The sequence below is a fragment of the Lutra lutra genome, chromosome 7, assembly GCF_902655055.1.
Source record: "Lutra lutra chromosome 7, mLutLut1.2, whole genome shotgun sequence".
NCBI classification, from domain to species: Eukaryota; Metazoa; Chordata; class Mammalia; order Carnivora; family Mustelidae; genus Lutra; species Lutra lutra.
Genome location: NC_062284.1, coordinates 84,177,043 through 84,196,194, shown reverse-complemented (window position 1 = coordinate 84,196,194; position 19,152 = coordinate 84,177,043). Strand labels below are relative to the sequence as shown.

The 19,152-nt window shown below is 51.7% G+C and overlaps 1 protein-coding gene, 1 long non-coding RNA gene and 4 other non-coding genes across 6 annotated transcripts; 3 read left to right on the top strand and 3 right to left on the bottom strand.

The window, feature by feature from the left end:
- Positions 1 to 998: 998 nt before the first annotated feature.
- Positions 999 to 1,162, bottom strand: LOC125105936 (U1 spliceosomal RNA). The gene has a single exon (XR_007129175.1). It is a non-coding gene; the product is annotated as a U1 spliceosomal RNA (small nuclear RNA).
- Positions 1,163 to 7,025: 5,863 nt separating this feature from the next.
- Positions 7,026 to 7,189, top strand: LOC125105935 (U1 spliceosomal RNA). Its single transcript, XR_007129174.1, has one exon. It is a non-coding gene; the product is annotated as a U1 spliceosomal RNA (small nuclear RNA).
- LOC125104581 (uncharacterized) lies at positions 7,030 to 9,517 on the bottom strand. The gene is made up of 3 exons (XR_007128656.1): positions 9,399 to 9,517; positions 8,074 to 8,159; positions 7,030 to 7,695 (listed from the first exon to the last, which is right to left on the bottom strand). It is a non-coding gene; the product is annotated as an uncharacterized LOC125104581 (long non-coding RNA).
- A 2,007-nt stretch (positions 9,518 to 11,524) lies between these two features.
- On the top strand, positions 11,525 to 13,494 carry LOC125104500 (translation initiation factor IF-2-like). The gene is made up of 3 exons (XM_047737084.1): positions 11,525 to 11,879; positions 12,001 to 12,404; positions 13,133 to 13,494. Exons 1-3 carry the CDS (start codon positions 11,525 to 11,527, stop codon positions 13,388 to 13,390), a joined length of 1,017 nt encoding a protein of 338 aa, XP_047593040.1. The 3' UTR covers positions 13,391 to 13,494.
- TRNAY-GUA (transfer RNA tyrosine (anticodon GUA)) lies at positions 11,890 to 11,979 on the bottom strand. Its single transcript is given in 2 exon segments — positions 11,890 to 11,925; positions 11,943 to 11,979. It is a non-coding gene; the product is annotated as a tRNA-Tyr (tRNA).
- A 2,453-nt stretch (positions 13,495 to 15,947) lies between the features above and the next one.
- LOC125105934 (U1 spliceosomal RNA) lies at positions 15,948 to 16,111 on the top strand. The gene has a single exon (XR_007129173.1). It is a non-coding gene; the product is annotated as a U1 spliceosomal RNA (small nuclear RNA).
- Positions 16,112 to 19,152: the final 3,041 nt, after the last annotated feature.

Below are 19,152 nucleotides of genomic sequence, written 5' to 3'. Positions count from 1 at the left end.
TGGGGTAACTGGAGGTTGGACACAGGAGGGCATGTGATGTAATAAGCGCTGGCTATTACATACGACTGATGAAGTACAGACTTGTACCTCTGAAACCAATAATGCATTATATGTTGAATTAAAAATTTGAAAGGAAGAAAAAGAGGGTCAGGCCCAGTAAGGCTTATAGACTGGGCTAGATGTCTGCACCTGGTTTGGAAAAGCTTATACAATATTAACGTTCTATAGCAAAACTATAGAAGTTGAGCTCAAGCTGATATTTTTGGAGAGAGGCACTACAGGTTAAACAGTTTAAAGTATTAGTAAGACAAGTCTGGCTGGTTTAAGAGGAAAACTGCTTTAGCGGAATTAGAGTGGTTCAAGGCCTTATGAATAACACCAAGCAGGGGCGCCCGGGTGGCTTAGTGGGTTAAAGCCAATGCCTTTAGCTCAGGTCATGATCCCAGGGTCCTGGGACTGAGCCCCGCATTGGGCTCTCTGCTCAGCGGGGAGCCTGCTTCCTCCTCTCTCTCTCTGCCTACTTGTGATCTCTGTCTGTCAAATAAATAAATAAAATCTTTAAAAAAGCAAAAAGAAAAAAAAAAGCATTTATAAACTCCTAAGTTAGAACTCCTACTCACACTTTTTCAAAGTAAAGCCAAAACTCAAAAGCACAAGCATATTTGTGTACTTTTTGTTTTGAAGACTCTGCTAACACATTTGACAGAGACACACACACACAAAAAAGTAAGACAAAAAGACAAAACAAGAAAAAGAAAAGCTTTTTGCCTAACATGGAATTCCGAGCGAAAAACCTAGTGTTTAGTTGCCTAAACGCCTAAACACCAATTTCGAGATTAGTTGCAAAACCTAGTGTTTAGTTGCCTAAACGCCTAAACACCAATTTCGAGATTAGTTGCCTAAACACCAATTTCGAGACTTAAAAGCAGACGATTACTCGACTACGAAGAAGATATCCAAGAAGAAAGTCAACACCGCCTTCCGTTATACCATTAAATCAGGGGAAAGCGCGAACGCAGTCCCCCACTACCACAAATTATGCAGTCGAGTTTCCCACATTTGGGGAAATCGCAGGGGTCAGCACATCCGGAGTGCAATGGATAAGCCTCGCCCTGGGAAAACCACCTTCGTGATCATGGTATCTCCCCTGCCAGGTAAGTATGAGTTGCTCCCCGCGCCCCCCACACACCCTCGCGCCCCACCCGCTCCTTACGCACGGTCACTTCCCTCCCGCCGCCCCCGCGACCCCCGCCCCCCCGCACCACCCCCGCCGCCCCCTCGCCCACCCGCGCAACCACGGCGGGCGCCTTCGTCGGGACCCACGCGGGCCCGGAGGGCTCGGGCGGGACGGGCCCGGCAGCCTCTGCGCGCCTGCTCCTCTGCATACGCCACGCCCTTGTCGTGACGTCCCCGAGCCCTGTCCCCCGCTCTGGGACAGCGGGTGTCCTCGTCGCCGCCGAGGCCGCGGATGCCTGCGGGGCAGGGGGGGCAGGGGGGGCGGGGTCGGGGGGGGACGGCGAGGGTGTCAGGACCTGGGAGACCAGAGAAGACGGGTCCCGGGGCGCCCAGAAGTTGAAGGCTCCACGGGGAATGGTTAGGGCTCGGGCTTGGCCTCACCTTCCTTTCGGCAAAAATTATACGCAATAGCAACGGAGTTGACGTTAAATACTAAGATGGGAGTTTTGTCACCAATTTAACATAAAATTATTTTAACCCCCATTGTGACCTTTCAGATTACGTGGTAACCTAATCTTGCAACAGTGAAATAACATTCGAACAGAAAGCATCAGGGCAAGGAGTCCATTCGCAGAGTAGATGCATGGACTGGGGACAGGTGTTGAATAGTCTCTGAAAACCAAAGGAAAAAAAATGTCACATTTCCATCCTGCAGGGTGAGCTTACCTCTTTCAGGCTGTCTAGATTTACCTTTTCTTCTTCTATACAAGGAGATCCTATCTGGATATCAAGTGTAAATATCCTTTCCAGATATGACCAAAATGATTGAACTGTTGTATGTCCTTGGGTGACTGCTGCTCAGGAACAAAGCAAGGCAAGAGACGGGACTAGAGATTATAGGGTTAGCAAAGACTCCCCTGAGGTTCTAGAAGCATAAAGATCCAAGGAAACATAGTAAAGCTTTTTTTTTTTTTTTAATTGAAAAAAGGAAAATTATCAAAATCAAGAAATTCACACTGATACAATATTGTTACTCTACAGGAGTTATTCCATTTCCATCTGTTGTCCCAATAACATCCTTTATAGCAAAGGAAAATTCAAAATCACATATTGCTTTCAATTACTGAGTCTCTTTAACCTTCTTTAATCTGAAATAGCTCTCAGGTAATTCTTTGCATTTCATTTTGTAGGCATTTTTGAAGACTACAGGCCAGTTATTTTGTAGAATATCCTTCAGTTTTTGAGTTGTCCCATGTTTCCTCATAAGTACATTAAGGTATGCATTTTTTTAAGATTTTACTTATTTATTTTAAAAAAAGATTTTACTTGTTTATATATTTACTTACTTACTTACTTATTTCTATGAGCAGGGAGCCCGATGAGGGTTTTGATCCCAGGACCCTGAAATGATGACCTAAGCCAAAGGCAGATGCTTAACCAACTGAGCCACCCAGGCACCCTTCAGGTATGCATTTTTGACAGGAACACCACAGAAATGATATTGTGTCTTTTATGGGTTGGCTCATGTCCCTCCCCAAAATATGTTGAAGTCCTCAACCCCAGCACCTATGAATGTGACTCTATTTGGAAATATGATCTTTGCGGTTACCATCCTGTTAAGTAAGGTGAGGTCACTAGAGTAGGCCCTGATCCACTGTGACTGTTTTCCTTATAAGAAGAAAATGCCATGTAAAGATACTTGCACACAGAACAGTATCTGATAACAGAAGCAGTGATGGTAGTAATGTAGCTGCAGGCTGAAGACTGACTGTCACCACAGGAAACTAGGGGATGGCAAGGAAAGGTTCTATGCAAAGTCTCAGAGAGACTGCGGGAACCTTGCCTTTGGACCCCTAGCTTCCATAACTGTGAGAGAACACATTTCTGTTTTTGTAAGCGATCTTATTTGTGGTACTTTTTATGACAGACCTAGCAAATTAACATAGTGTCCTCCTCTGGGCATCACATTCGGAGGCACATGACTCAGTTTGTTCAATTATTGGTAGTATTAACATTGATTACTTAGGGGTGCCTGGGTGGCCCTGTCCATTAAGTGTCAGCTAAAGCTGACCCCCTCAGGGTCCTGGGATTGAGCCTCCCAGTGGGCTCCCCACTCAGCGAGGTGTCTATTTGGCCACCTCAGGCAAGTAGTGGGAGGGGCAGAGGAAGAGAATCTTCAGGCAGACTTCCCACTGAGTGTGGGAGCCAGCGGGGGATAAGGGGGGAAGCAGTGGGGGGGGGGGTTCGATATCAACACCCATGAGATGATGACCTGAGCCAAAACCAAGAGTCAGACCCTTAACCAACTGAACCACCCAGGCGCCCCTCTGACAAGAGTTTTTAGCATTCATTGATGACTCTTGCATCATAATTGACAACTGGTGATCTTCTCATTCTATCAGTCATTTATTAGTTGACATTGTATTGTAAGAAAGAACTTTCCCTCCTTCCCTATGTACTGTCAATATAAACTCATGGTTGTCATTTTATTCAGTTGTTTGTAACCCATAACTGTTTTAAAATTTATTTTGATGTTCAATGAAAGCCCCTTTTAGGGGGGCTACTGTGGATTGCTGCTTGGCCTTTGGGCTAAGATCAAGTGCAGGGTGGCTACTGTATACTTTTGACATGTCCATAAAATTTTTGGAGCATTTCCTTATCTTTTGGCACAAAATGTTCCAGGGCCATTTGTACCTTTCTTGACTCCTGAAAATTATCTATTTCTCCGAAGAGGCCTGGTTCTTTTCAGTGGAGAATGGCATTTAGAAAGCAGTATCATGGTAGTAGGTATACTTAATGCTACTGTCTTTGCTTCTAGTCGCCTTCAGTGGGCAGAGGTAAAAAAAAAAAATACATGTTTCCTACACGTATCTGTTTCTCTTAAAAATAATGAGCCCATACCGATACCTTCAATTCTGACTTTCACTTGAACACACATGGTTCCCCGTTTGCCCTCCATCATTCCATATTTGTATCTCTTTTCTTCAGCAGTGAGGACCTTGACTCCCCAACATCCATTGACTCATTAGCTCAACCTACAATACATGCAACATTAGTACAGAATTATTACAACCAGGTAGCTATGAAATACAAACCTACTATGGGCCAGTTCAGTATTTGTTTGCACTTCTTGTCTTTGGACTTGAAGATATTTATAGTCAATGTACTATGTCCAAAAGTCATTTCAATTGGTTATTTCTGTTTATTTCAGTGTGGTTACACCATTCATCTAAGATAGTTAAGTTCAATTATGCTCATATTCAATTTTAGAGATTTCCCCGCTGCAATTTAATAATATATGTAAAAGATTAATAGAGTTACAAAACTCTGAATTATAAAAAATAAAACTTTGAGCCCTCAACCCCAGTCCCTTCTCTGCATCCCAACTCCTCTATCCCTTAACCACTTTTTTTCTCTCTTCTACTTCATATTGCTTGTTTGCTTGCTTCTCTCTCCCTGTTCCATTCTGTATTGGTGCACAAAAACACCACCCTAAAACTTGAGAGCTTTGAAACAATAACTGCCATCAATTTGGATCGCAAATATGCAATTTTGGCAGGCATTACTCTGCTCCCTGGTGTTTGGGGTCTCAGTTTGAGACTGAAACAGCTGGGGACTAGCTATGCACCTCTCTTTCTATGCATCTTTCTCCGCAAAGCCTTTGGCTTCTTCACAACATGGTAGCCTCAAAGTAATCAAGCCTTCTTCCATGGTATCTCAAGTCTCCCAGACAGGGTTCCCAGACACCCAAATGGAAGTGGTAAAATTTCTTCTGATCCCTGAACAACATTTTTGCCACATTGAGAGAATTCCCTGAAGAACATTTTTGCCACATTGGCTGGGTCAAGCAAGTCACTACATTCCAGTTTCCAGGGGAAGAAATAAACCCATCTCTCAATGGACAGAGTAGCAGAGATTTTTAAAAAAGTTAACAGTTTACGATCTAAAAAATTGTGTTTGGCTCACCATCTAAAGGCAAAATGAGAGTGCGTCACCTGGGTGGCTCAGTCTTCCAACTCTTGATCCCGGATCAGGTGTTGATCTGAGGGTCCAGAGTTCAGGCTCAAGTGTTAGGCTCCACACCAGGCGTGGAGTCTACTTTAAAAAAAAAAGAAATAGTTAAACAGATTAACTGGAATGTTTCAGAAACTGTGAATTGGCTAGAAAAAAGAAGAGTATACTTATAGTATACTTGCAATTTTTCAAGTGTTTTAAAATACTTTCTGTTTTAGCAGCATTATGTACTTGACCACTGCATAATTTGTTCAGTGGATGAAGTTTGCACTTTGTCCTGGTTTCAAGGTTAACTTTTTTTTCCCCCTTAGGGCGTTTGAGGGTTTGTTTTGGTTTTTGGTTTTTTGAGGGGTTTCTTTATGTTTTTTGTTTGTTTTTTAGAGAGGTGGGGATGAGCAGAGGGAGACATACAAGCAGGCTCTACACGGGCAAGCCAAATTGGGGGCTAGATCCCACCACCCGAGATCATGACCCGAGTGGAAATCAAGAGTCAGCCGCTTAACCCATTGACCCAGGCGCCCCTCCATTAGGTTTTACTAAGCTCACTTGTGTACGTTGAAGAAGTTCATACGTTAAAGTAGATTCTGACAGGCTTACTCAGGAAGATGCCATGAAAAAATAATCCTTGTTAATTTGGCTGGGGGACATCTTACTACTTAAGTGCTTAAGGGGAGAGTGTAACTGAACCCAAGTGTAACTGAACCTTTGCCTGGTGCATACAATGGCAATCACTGAAACATCAGGTTTGCAGTAAGGAAAGGGCTTATTTGAGAGGCAGCCAAAGGAGGAGATTGGAGAGCAAGCCACCAATCTGCTTGCCTGAAGGGGGAGGGAACAAGTTTTTTTTATAACCATAGGGCCCGCATTATATACATATTGATGAAAAGAGCAGAGAAAGTTATGATGATGCACGAGGAAAGACGGAGCAGGTGCATTTAGCAAGTGCATATATAACATACTTTTCGTGTTCCCTTAGGGTGGAGACTTAACATCAGAAAAAAGCAAAATCCAGCCCCTTTCATCAGGAGATTATCATAGGTCATGCAGAAGGGGCTATGGGCATGCTCCAAGAGCTGGTATAAACTGGATGGGGACTTGGGTTGATTACCGTGGGTTAACAATATGGGTTGGAGGCTAGAGAACCGTATAGTTGACCTTGAATCCAGGCTTCTGCAGAGACAGTAGGATTGTTAGTAGGGTCAGAAAAGACACAAAAACTGATGACGGGGAAAGCGTTCTCTGAAAAACAAGCTTTAAATTTTCTGCTAGCTTCAACCTCATTAATCTTATAGGTCACATTTTCAGGATGGGAAAGTCCGCATAATAAACTGCCAGTGAGGATGAGTTCAGAGGAACTGGCTAAAACAAAATATACTTTCGATATATTTTAGCTTTCGGTAAGGTGGGGTCACCCTCTAGTTGGGCCCTCAACTGCTCAGAGCTGAGAGACCAGTCTTCTAGAGTCACCGCTCCAGGTGCGGACATCCTCGGCGCCCACACACCCGGTCTTCCTCCCCGCCCCGCAGGCATCCGCGGCCTCGGCGGGGACGAGGACACCCGCTGTCCCAGAGCCGGGGACAGGGCTCGGGGACGTCACGACAAGGGCGTGGCGTATGCAGAGGAGCAGGCGCGCAGAGGCTGCCGGGCCCGTCCCGCCCGAGCCCGCCGGGCCCGCGTGGGGCCCGACGAAGGCGCCCGCCGTGGTTGCGCGGGTGGGCGAGGGGGCGGCGGGGGGGGTGCGGGGGGCGGGGGTCGCGGGGGCGGCGGGAGGGAAGTGACCGTGTGTAAGGAGCGGGTGGGGCGCGAGGGTGCGTGGGGGGCGCGGGGAGCAACTCATACTTACCTGGCAGGGGAGATACCATGATCACGAAGGTGGTTTTCCCAGGGCGAGGCTTATCCATTGCACTCCGGATGTGCTGACCCCTGCGATTTCCCCAAATGTGGGAAACTCGACTGCATAATTTGTGGTAGTGGGGGACTGCGTTCGCGCTTTCCCCTGGCGTTTCTGGTTTCTCAAAGGAAGGTTTCTCTTGTATTCTTTCGGGTGTGCTGAGTCGTGGTTTGTGGTTTTCCTATTCCTACGGGTGCGCCTTGATCCTGCGGATTCACAGCGTGGTTCTTTTGCTTTTTCTCCCTTTTTCTCCGTTGGCACTGTAGTTGAAGTGCATTGTTCAGCCAGGCCCGGCAGCTGTTTTTAATGGAAAAAGCCCCTTTTCTTCTTCTTTGCGGGGTTACTTGCAAGGATTTGTCACCTTGGTTCGTGTGGTCCACTGCCCAGCGATTTTTTTGCTTTTTCTCCCTTTTTCTCCGTTGGCACTGTAGTTGAAGTGCATTGTTCAGCCAGGCCCGGCAGCTGTTTTTAATGGAAAAAGCCCCTTTTCTTCTTCTTTGCGGGGTTACTTGCAAGGATTTGTCACCTTGGTTCGTGTGGTCCACTGCCCAGCGATTTCAGCATCCTCTGGTCCCGTGGGCGCATGGTGGAGAAATGCCCCGTCCTAGGGGTTCCTGGGTGGTGCAAGGAGTGAAGCGTCAGGTCAGACTCTTGCTTTCAGTTCAGGTCATCTCAGGGTTTCCGTGGAGCCTGTCTAAAGGTTCTCCCTCTCCCCCAAACAAGGAAGCAGCATCTGAGGCCTCACCTTGGCACCATCTACCGATCATAACACAGCAGTTTAACAAGAGTCCCATTCGGTTCTAGAGGCATTCAAGTTTGGGAAGCACTGATCTGACATAGTATATATTTTACTTTTCTAATTTTACCCTCCTGGGATGTAAGTCCCCCAGGGCTGGGATTCTGGTCTATTTTGTTGACGCTCCATGCACACTTGCCTGGAATAGCCCATGGCCATATAATAGGCTTTCAACATACTGAATGAATTCACTTACTGATCCCAGGCTTTAAAAAGTGGATTCCAAGCGGGTTCTGGATTCTAGCTCTGAGTCCACAGGTAAGATGACCAACACTCTCCTTCCTACAGAGACACCACAGAGTTGGAAGCACTCCCTGTCCCGTTTCATCAGTAGTACCTCTGAACATCATTTGCCGGAGCCCCTAAAAGAGCTGTACAGAACAGTCCCTGGACTCAGGGAGAGGATCCTCTAGTCTACACCCTCAGCATCCAATCTAGCCTCCTTCAGCCCCTTCTCCCATGAGAGAAGAATGGGATCATTTTACAGACATCAGAGAGAGGTAAGTCAGGGGTTAGCACCTTATATCTGTCACATGCCTGCCTCTCTTGCTCATCCATTGCTTCACCCTGGATCAAACAGTAGGGGACACGGACTTTATTTCTATCCTTTTGGGGTCTCCACAGGACTTGAAAATTAAATGGACATAAAACAGAATAACAGGAGGCGGGACTGGGTGACTCAGTCCACAGAGTGTGTGCCTTCAGCTCAGGTCATGATCCCAGGGCCCTGGATTGAGTTCTCCGTCGGGCTCCTTGTTCAATGGGGAGCCTGCTTCTCCCTCTGCCTGCTACTCCCCCAGCTTGTGCTCTCTCTACGTCGAATAAATAAAATCTTAAGGCATTAGGGACGCCTGGGTGGCTCAGTTGGTTAAGCGGCTGCCTTTGGCTCGGGTCATGATCCCAGCGTCCTGGGATCGAGTCCCACATCGGGCTCCTTGCTCGGCGGGGAGCCTGCTTCTCCCTCTGCCTCTGCCTATCACTCTGCCTGGGCTCGTGCTCTCTCTCTCTCTCTCTAACAAATAAATAAATAAAATCTTTTTTAAAAAAAATCTTGGGGCGCCTGGGTGGCTCAGTGGGTTAAAGCCTCTGCCTTCATTCAGCTCAGGTCATGATCCCAGGGTCCTGGGATCGAGCCCCGCATCGGGCTCTCTGCTCAGTGGGGCGCCTGCTTCCTCCTCTCTCTCTGACTGTCTCTCTGCCTGCTTGTGATCTCTGTCTGTCAAATAAATAAATAAAATCTTTTTAAAAAAAAATCTTAAGGCATTAAAAAAACAAAAACAAAAACAAAACAAAACCAGAGAAAGAGGAGGCAAGCGTACAGATTTTTACATGTACATAGGAGACCACGTAGTAAAATGAAGACCCAAAGAGGCAGCGAGGTGGGTCTCCAAGAAGCTCGGGTTCCTTTTACTTTTTCTTTTATTTATTTGAAGACCAAGATCTGGTGCTTCGTGGTCACGGATACTGCTGTGTCCTGGCGCCTATTTTATTCCACAGATTATAATGCATTATTATCCTTACCTTGATTTGGCCAGCGGGAAGCCTTTCAAACTGGCCCTCGTGTGCCTGACACGTCCACGTCGGTCACCGCACGTTGCTCTACTTTTTGGCACAGCTACGCGTTCCGGGGCTTGACGAGGCCGGGTGCAGACCCAGCCGTGAGGGCCATGCTGGTGGCGTGGCTCCTTGGACGCTCCCTTGCCCACCGACCTGGATTCCTGAAACGGGTCAAGATTCTCTGGACTTCCCGGAGAGGCCCTGGAGTCAGAGAGAGAGAAGGGAATGCCAGTGCCCGGGATGGACTCCCTGCCCTGGCTCCCCTGCACTCCGATCCCATCTAGCGTGTGCCCAAGACCACTCCCCCCACCCACTGAGAGTCCCACAGAGGCCCAGCAAGCCACAGGTGCTCAGCCTTCCCCTCACTTCAGTGCCGCCACCACCTGACTGGGTAGCAGGCACCGCTGCACTTGCAAGGCTGGGGGGCAGCACCTTGGAAGCCCCCTGCTGCTCTCCATGACACCCCAGCCGGGAAGGGTCGGCCATGCTGGGGCCCAGGCTTGCATTGGCTGGTCACCAAAACCCAATGCCCTGCGCCCCCCCCCCCCCCCGTCCCTGCTCTTTCCCCAAAGCGCCAGAGCGAGGTCCCCAGGGATGCCACCCCTCCACATCCCATCAGGGGCCACATCCAGTGAAGGTCTTAAGGTGTTCTCCTTGGTTCCTGTCTGCTGGTCTCTGTAGGTAGTGACCTTGGAGGCTGGGGTTTCTCTGTGGCTTCAAAGGTCTTCACCTGTTGGGCTTCCCTGGCAGGCCCTCCTGATCCCGTGGAAAGTATGGCTCAGTCCATCTCAGTTAGCAGTGGTACAGTGGGATTGACACTGGGTTGGGGAGAGAACCAAGAGGAGCCTGCCAGGAGACGAAGACGTGTGGGGAGACACAGTCTTCAGTCTGAGAGGCAGAAGCAATGGGGAAAAGGAGCCCGTGGGCTCCGAGGTCAGGGATGGCAGTGGCTGGGTCCCCGAGGCTCCCAAGGGCCACACTCCCCTTGGAGTCCCATTGGAGTCCCCTCTGGGATGCGTTCCACCTGTACTTCGAGATTCTGGAGTCTCCTTCCCGCAGGAAGGAGGAGAACAGGGAGGACCATTCTCTGGAGTTCTCTGCACCCACACTCCTCCCCCCAGCAACCTGGCTCTGGCTCCAAGGTGAAGCCCATGTTCTCCGCGCGGTGTCCTCTGGCTGGGCCTCAGGATCTGGCTCTTCAGGCCCTGCCAATCTAGCCTGCAGGCCCGGCGCTAAGTCAGCCGGCTGCTCAGAACCCGCAAGAGGGCCAAGGAGGTGAACGTGTGTGCCCGTCCACGCTGGCAGCTGCCCCGCCCCACCCCACCCCTACCCCCACCCTCCTGCGCCCTGCCTTCAGCCCTCATTGCCCCGACTCTCTCGGGCTCTGTCTGAGCTCTAAGTCTGCGCTGTGGCCGCCGATCTCACTCCTCCTCCCCCCATCCCTTCCTACAGGTGGAGACCCCTGCGGTCAGTGGCCAGAAAGCGGGCAGGATGGAAATATCTCATCGTTTCTACCTCCCTCCATCGGGTGTAGCCAGAGAATCGGAGAATCGGTGTGGGGGGTTTACCGCACCCCCAGCGCAGTAGGGAGGAGGCTTGTACCGAGTGTGAGCAGTCCGCGCTCCCTCAGCAGGAGCACCTGCCTTCCACCCGACGCCAGGGCTACGAGAGCAGGTGCAAAGGCGCGGGAAAACGGAAGTGTACCCGGGCCGCACCCCGTCCTCACACCGACGGAACCACGACGTTCTCAGCCACACTGGCCAGGCCCATGGAGGCCCCTGCTGCACTTCGCTTCTGCCAACGTCAGCCTCGAAGCAAGCGCACGACTGGCGATGGCTTGGAAAACCTCAGGGTGACAGTTCTGTCCCACGAGCAGAGTAAGCGGGTCCGCGAAGAGGCTCTTCCGGCGCCGTAATTCTGGATGTTTCTACACCACCTGAAAGACAGGGAAGGAGAAAGACAGACAGACAGACAGACAGACGGCGGCTGGGAGAGACAGAAGCGGTGACCGTCCCCGGAGGCCGGGTAGGAGACGGCCCCAGCTCGAGAGGGACAGTTGTCCTGAAGGAAGCCGCGGTGCTCCCTGCCGCATGGGAGGACCCGTCCGCTTGTCAGCCGCGCGGGCCGGCGGGAGGCAGACCCTCTCGGGCCACCTGCTGGTGCGGAGCCGGAGTCGCGGGGGGAAACCAGCGCCGAGGGCGTGGGACCGGGCGGCGCCGAGCCGAGGCTGCAGCCGCGCGGACCCGGAGCGCCGCAGGGCTCGTGGCGGCCCACGGCGGCAGGAAGGCCCGGGGTGCTCCCGGGGCGGCGGCACACCCGCAGCCGAAGAGGCGAAGGTCCCGAAGGGCTTCCGGCCTCGGGCTGGGAAGGCGAGGCAGCCGGGGGGCCGCCGGGGGGCCGGGGCCGGGCGCGAGGGGGCGGTGGCTTCCCCGACGGCGCAAAAGCGTCGGGCGCGTCCTTCGAGCCGGAGTCGAACCAGCGACCTAAGGATGTCCACGCCTCTCCGGCCTACAGTCCTCCGCTCTGCCAGCTGAGCTATCGAAGGCTGCGCGCTGGCGGGCCTGAGGCCGGGCTTTTTCTCGAAATGACGGAGGCCACGGCGCGGCCGTGCGGGACGTCCAGCGGGCCCTGACGCGCTCCGAAGCCATCCCAGAGAAGAGCCGAGTCCCCGCGGCCGCAGAGCCCGTTCCGCGCGGGGCAGCGAATCCCCTGCGCTCGGCGGCCGCCCGGGGCGGGGGCGGGGGCGGGGGGGCGCATCCCGGGCGTGGCGGCCGAGACGCCTGGGCGCGTGCTCTCCCCCGTGGCCTCAGGTGCCCTCCCGGCGCCCCCTTCTACAGGTGGGGCCACCAGGGTCCGTGGCCCGGGAGCGGGAAAGAGGGGGAAGGAGGGGCGTTGGCGAACCCCACGCGCGGGCTGGGCGACCAAGGCCTTGCCGAGCGGAGGAGGGGACCCCACTGGATTGCGCACCAGGTAGGCGGCTTGGAACCGCCCAGCTACCTGCTGGTTTGTGGGCGCCTTCAGGCCAAAATAACCCTTGGGCCAAAATGACACTTGGTGGTGGTGCAGCCGATGATGCCGGCGTTCGCAGCCAAGATCGTCTCGTTCGGATTCCGCAGGTCTCCTAATTTCCCTGCTTTCACCCTTGCAGCCAGGTTTTTTTCTTTTAATTTAATTCATTATTACTCCCCCCGCCCCCGCCCCCGGTGCCAAGAGGAGTGGGAGGGGAAAGATTCCGATCAAGCCACTCCTCTGCTCAAAACCTTTCAGTTTAGGGGTACCTGGCTGGCTCAGTCGGTAGAGCATGTAGCTCTTGATCTCAGGGTTGTGAGTTCGACTCCCCACACACACCACACCCCCCACCCACTGGGTGTAGAGTTATTATTTTTTTTTTTTAAGATTTTATTTTAAAGTAGTAAGCCCGGGGGGAGATCTTACTTAAACAAACAAAGACAGGGCGCCTGGGTGGCTCAGTGGGTTAAGGCCTCTGCCTTCGGCTCCGGTCATGATCCTGGGGTCCTGGGATCAGGTCCCGCATCGGGCTCTCTGCTCAGCGGGGAGCCTGCTTCCTCCTCTCTCTGCCTGCCTCTCTGCCTACTTGTGATCTCTCTCTGTCAAATAAGTAAATAAAATCTTAAACAAACAAACAGAGCAAACCAACCAACCAACCAACCAACCAACCAACCTTTTGGTTCACTCAGATTGCCAGTCTTAATGATCATCGCGGAGTGCAGTGGTCGCTGGAGCTGCCCGGCTGGTCTGTTCTGAGGAAAGGCTCCGCAGGGGGATGGACCCAGCCAGGGAAGGCTCACACCCGAGAGGGACTACAGATGGCACTCACTACCAGAGGTGGAAGTCCAAGTCAAGAGCGTCTGTCAGCTGTACCCAAGGTGATCTCAGCAGCAGTAAGTACCTGTGGTGGATTTCCGGGCGAAACGGAGCCGGGCCTTCTTAGCTGAGACACCAACAGCTGGCTAAAGCAGTGTTGGAACATCCAGGTAGCTGAATTCCAAGGGGAAATACAAATATTATCCACCAAGGGGCGCCTGAGTGGCTCAGCGGGTTGAGTGTCTGATTCTTGATGTCAGCTCTGGTCATGATCTCAGGGTTGTGAGATCGAACCCCAGGATCGGCTCTGCACTGGGCTTGGAACCTGCTTATGCTTCTCTTTCTCCTTCTCCCACTGCCCCTCCCCTCCCTGCTCTCTTGCTTTCTCTTAATCCCCGCCCCCACCCTCCAAAAGCCATAGAAAGGTAGTCCTACAATGATTTTCAAGACCCTCATGATCTTACTCCCACCTAGTCACCTCTCTGACTCTCTAATTTTGTCCAACCCTTCAATGTTGCTCTAGACACAGGGCCTCCTTGCTATTCACACACAGTCCTACCTGGGCCTTTGCTCCAGCTTGACCTCTGTGCTCTGGATGCTTTTCCCCAGATAGCCCATGACCCACTCCCTCACCTCCTCCCAGCCTTTGCTCACAGAGCACCTTCTCAACGTAGCCTCTTCTGACCACCCAATCCACCTCACTGCCTGTGCCCCTAACTCCGCTCCAGATCCCCTCTCTCTCCTCAATGCTTTCTTTTCTCAGCTCCTAACACCTACCAGAGTACTTAAGTACCTATTGTGTCCATTGTCAGTATTCTCCCACTCCCCCTGTCCCTCCTACAATAGAGGAGTGCCCAGAGGCCTTTTTGTCTTTTGTCACCCATTCCCAAAGTATGCATCTATATTCAGCCAGGGGTTGTCGAACGGACAAACTCTCCACGTCCTCGTCCTCGAAGAGGCAATGAGACTGCACAAGGAGGGGCCAGGAGCCAGGGTTCAGCCAGGGGGAGGTGCAGAGTTACCTTGTTTGATCACAGAACAGGGTCTCTTCAGTTGAGAACTGTAGAACTCTCCTCTCTGCCCATAACAATCCCTCCAAACTGTTTCCTTTCCTGAGATCTGACCAGGCTCTAGCATAGCTTCTAGCGGCATAAGGTTCTGTCCCTAAGAGTGACCTCCCACCTGAGAAAGGTAGACACCTGACACACAGGCCCCCAACCTCCCTCTCTCTCTCTCTCTTTATATATATATGTGTGTGTGTGTGTGTGCGCGCGCACACACACACACACACATATATACGTATATATATATATTTTTTAACACTTCATTTATTTAAGAGAGTGAGTGAGCACAAGCAGGGGGAGCAGCAGGCAGGGGGAGAAGCATCCTCCCCGCCAAGCAAGCAGCCCGATGCTGGACCCCACCATCCCAGGAGCCTGGAATCATGACCTGAGCCAGAGCAGACGCCCAACCGACTGAGCCACCCAGGCGTCCCTCTTTGGGCATTCAGTAAAAAGCACTTGCAGTTGTGACCATGGGTCTGTTAGGACTCCAAAGGATCCTTCTCAAGGCCTGAGAGCCATTCCTTTGAGCTGTAATGGTGAAGGCTGGGGCCTATGTCCCAGTCTCTGTGGGACGGTAGCCCCCTAACCTGTCAGTTCAGCTGTCAGCTAACACACACAGCTAACACTACAGCGGTCCTACTGAACGACCGGGTGTCACTTTTCACTTCTCCGACGGTCCCGGGCCCCCTTCGTCTCATGCTGCGCACAGATGCGGGTGGAGCTCAGCTCTTTCCCCTCCTGTCAGCAGTTCCTGAGGAAAATCTTTTTTCACCACTGTAGCTGTCGTCTGCTGCGTTCATCTTTGACAGAGTCCGAGTGGGAAAGGACCAGAGGGCACTGGGCGGGACCAGCCTGTGCGCGGGCTGCGGGGCGGGACCGCCGGGGCTCCCCGGGGACACCGGACAGGCTGCGGCGGAAGGGCACCGCGGAGCGCGTTGCTTCATGTGCTTTCTTCAAAACTCAGCAGGACGCTTTTCCTTCCCTCCCGCGTTCCTGGATCGGGCGACTGCATGTTCGGACGCCGAGTGAAACTTGGGAAGACCCCAGAAAGAAACACTGCCACTGCCGCATCTTACTGGGGCGGCTTAGCCCTTAACGCCGACCGTCAGAAAGGCCTCTCCTGAGTTTTCGACTCGGTTTGAAAACGAGTCTCGAACAGGCGAGGACAAAAAGGGGCTGAAATTTTCTTTTCGCGGAAAGGAAGGCGAGACCAAACCCGAGTCTTGAGCCACCACCATTCCCGCTGGGCTCCGGGAGACCCCGCGTTCTCGGGTCTCCCCTCCAGGTGCGGTCACCCTGGGCGTCCGCCCCCCAGGCATCCGCGGCCTCGGCGGGGACGAGGACACCCGCTGTCCCAGAGCCGGGGACAGGGCTCGGGGACGTCACGACAAGGGCGTGGCGTATGCAGAGGAGCAGGCGCGCAGAGGCTGCCGGGCCCGTCCCGCCCGAGCCCGCCGGGCCCGCGTGGGGCCCGACAAAGGCGCCCGCCGTGGTTGCGCGGGTGGGCGAGGGGGCGGCGGGGGTGGTGCGGGGGGCGGGGGTCGCGGGGGCGGCGGGAGGGAAGTGACCGTGTGTAAGGAGCGGGTGGGGCGCGAGGGTGCGTGGGGGGCGCGGGGAGCAACTCATACTTACCTGGCAGGGGAGATACCATGATCACGAAGGTGGTTTTCCCAGGGCGAGGCTTATCCATTGCACTCCGGATGTGCTGACCCCTGCGATTTCCCCAAATGTGGGAAACTCGACTGCATAATTTGTGGTAGTGGGGGACTGCGTTCGCGCTTTCCCCTGGCTTTGCTTGTTCAAAGGAGAGGCTTATTCTCAGTCGCATATCTCTGGAGGTCGCTGTGGGGGACATCTGTCATGTCACCTTACTCCCATATATGAAGGTCGCTGTGGGGGAGACCTGTCGTGTCACCTTACTCCCATTTGCCGCCCCCCTCTCCCCACGCCGCCCGAAGCACACGCCGTGAAAAAGGGAACTACACGAATAAGATCCCAGTATCCTGAAGTCACGGTCCCGGCCGAGGGCGGACGCTTAACCACTCACCCACCCCACCCCCGGGTGCCCCTGTCTCTCTATTTTGAGCTGAGCTTTCTCCAGTCAATACGGGGTGATGGCCAGTTCTTAATGGAAGGGAGGTTAGGAGGGAGGTAAGCGGCTGGGTTCTTGCAATAGCGGGAGCTGGCTCCACGTTGAAGGTGGGGAAGACGATGAGGACTATCCTCCAGAAGGTCGCTCACCCACTGAGAATCCGACACCCAAGCTGGCCAGGTAACAGGTGCCTGGGGAGGAATGGGAGGCCCTTGATACCGACGCAGATTTGCCCTTCACGTGGGGCGTGAGAATTCCTTCTCAGCAGAGAGAGGAAGATAGGCCAGGATCCGGAATCGCATTGCAGTCTGGTTTAACGCTTTTGTCACAAAAACTGCTTCTTTCCTTTCCCCCTCTGTAGAGCGCATTCACAGAGTTGGCAGGAGCAATCTGGCGTTGAAAATGGGACTGGTCTGGCGGTTCTTGATTTGAGTGAATCAGGTAGAAAGTCTTGTGGCCACACAACAGGTAAGAGATGTCGAATTACTTAGTAAATAAATAAATAAATAAATAAATACCGGGTGCCTCGGTGGCTCAGTCGCTCAAGGGTCTGCTCTCAGCTCGGGTCAGGATTCCAGTTCAGGCACACTGCTCAGCAGGAGAGTGTGCTTTTCTCTCCCTCTGAGCTCCCTGCCACCCCTCACCCACCCAATACCCTCGGGAATGTCTGTGGGCTAATAAATAAACAATCTTTTAAAAATAAAATGTTTGTAGAAATTAAAAATTTTTAAAAGTTGGTTTCACTGTGTACATGTGTTATATTTCCAAAGAATGGTGGTTCTTTTTAATTTTATTTATTTTAGAGAGAGAAAACGAGAGGGGGAAGGTCAGAGGGAGAAGCAGGGAGCCTGATGAGGGACTCCATCCCAGGACTCTGCGATCATGACCTGAGCTGAAGGCAGATGCTTAACAAACTGAGCCAGCCAGGCACCCAAGTATGGTGATTCTTGATGGGTAACGCCATTTAATTGGGATAGGCATGATAAAGGGTCATTTTGTGAGTGTGGTCTTTCAAGAATTTTAAAGTGTCATCTCCACCCGTGTGGGTGTATCTTTACCATTATCTTTGCAGCTGTAAGTAGTTATATTGACTCAAACCAGAACCACAGTGAAGGTGAGTGGAAAACTCACCAGTGGGCTTATTTACTCCTACAGTTTTGTATAGTTAAGGGAGATTCCTTTCTTCTATAAAGAGCCCTCCAATCAAGGCAGTTAACAAAACATTTTTGTCAAATTCAGGGCTGTAGTACCTCTCTGGATACATAGTAGTTTTACTTTTATATTAGAAAAGGTTACTAAGGGGCCCCTGGGTGGCTCAGTGGGTTAAAGCCTCTGCCTTCGGCTCGGGTCATGATCCCAGGGTCCTGGGATCGAGCCCCGCATCAGGCTCTCTGTGCAGCAGGGAGCCAGCTTCCTCCCCTCTCTCTCTCTCTCTGCCTGCCTCTCTGCCTACCTGTGATCTCTATCTGTCAAATAAATAAATAAAATCTTTAAAAAAAAAAAAAGAAAAAAGAAAAGGTTACTAAATGATGGCTCACTTCAGCTCTGCTAGTAATCACCAATCATTGAATTGCTGGGCTTTGTAAGGACCTATTTTACATTTCTATATTTTAGCCAGGTTAAACAATAACATTGTCGTTTAACCCTTAAACTGTCCCTGCTTCCCCTCCCCCAGGGGACCTACTTAAAAACAAGTCCTGGAAGCCAGCCTCAGGTAACAAAACAGATACAAGGATGGGTCAGACCAGGTGGAGACATCCGATCAGTGCGGGGGTTGCATACTGTCTCCCTAGCTACCAAGGAGTATGGGCCCCCCGCTCTTTGGGAGCCTTTTTGGTGCCAATCCTAATCAAGGTGTAATAGGCAGGTTATAATGTCTACTAGGGTAAATTGTAACTCAGTTGGCCACCTAGCATCACTGTGGAGTTTCCTATGTGTGTTACAATCTCATTGGCCACCTGTGCCTGGCCAGGCCCGGCCACCTGTGCCTGGCCAGGCCCGACCGCCTGGCCAGGCCCGACCTCATGGCCTTTGCCCTTAAAAGCTAGTCTGTGAAACAGAGAAAGGTCGTTCTCTCTGTAAGAGGTATGGCCCTGGCTGGCCAGTTTGATTCTTGATGCTTGGCATGAAATAGAGCTCTGCTTGACCTTCGCTTTGTATCAGCTTCTCTCCTTTAATCATAGACCCGTTATTTGGGCATAACAGGCTTAAACCTGACCATATCTATATACTGAGAGTTTGAAGTGGAAGTAACTGGAAATATGATGTAACTGTAGGAATCAGTTCCTTTTCAGTTGCGTTTAGTACCAATGTTAGTTATTCTAGAAAACTTTTGTGTCAAGTCCTTTTGAAAACCATGGTCTAGTCCTCCTGAAGGGCTGGCTTCACTTGGAAAGCATGAATCCCACTGTTTTTTCTTTCACTTTGAATGCAAATAAGTGACACCAGTCAGCTTTTACCAAAAGCGAAGCAGCCACGGCACAGCTTAGTTATCTCCTTACTCTACAGTCTGGTCCCAATATTTGAGTTGACTCTACTAGCACCACCTTTACTGTCATGACAAAATAAGTGGAAAAGTTTCTCAAAGTCTGGAAAAAGGGGCACCTGGGTGGCTCAGTCAGTTAAATGTCTGCTGCTTAGGTCATAATCCCAGGGTCCTGGGATCAAGTTCCGCATCCAGCTCTCTGCTCAGAGGGGCGCCTGCTTCTCTCTCTACCTCTGCCTGCTGCTCTGCCTG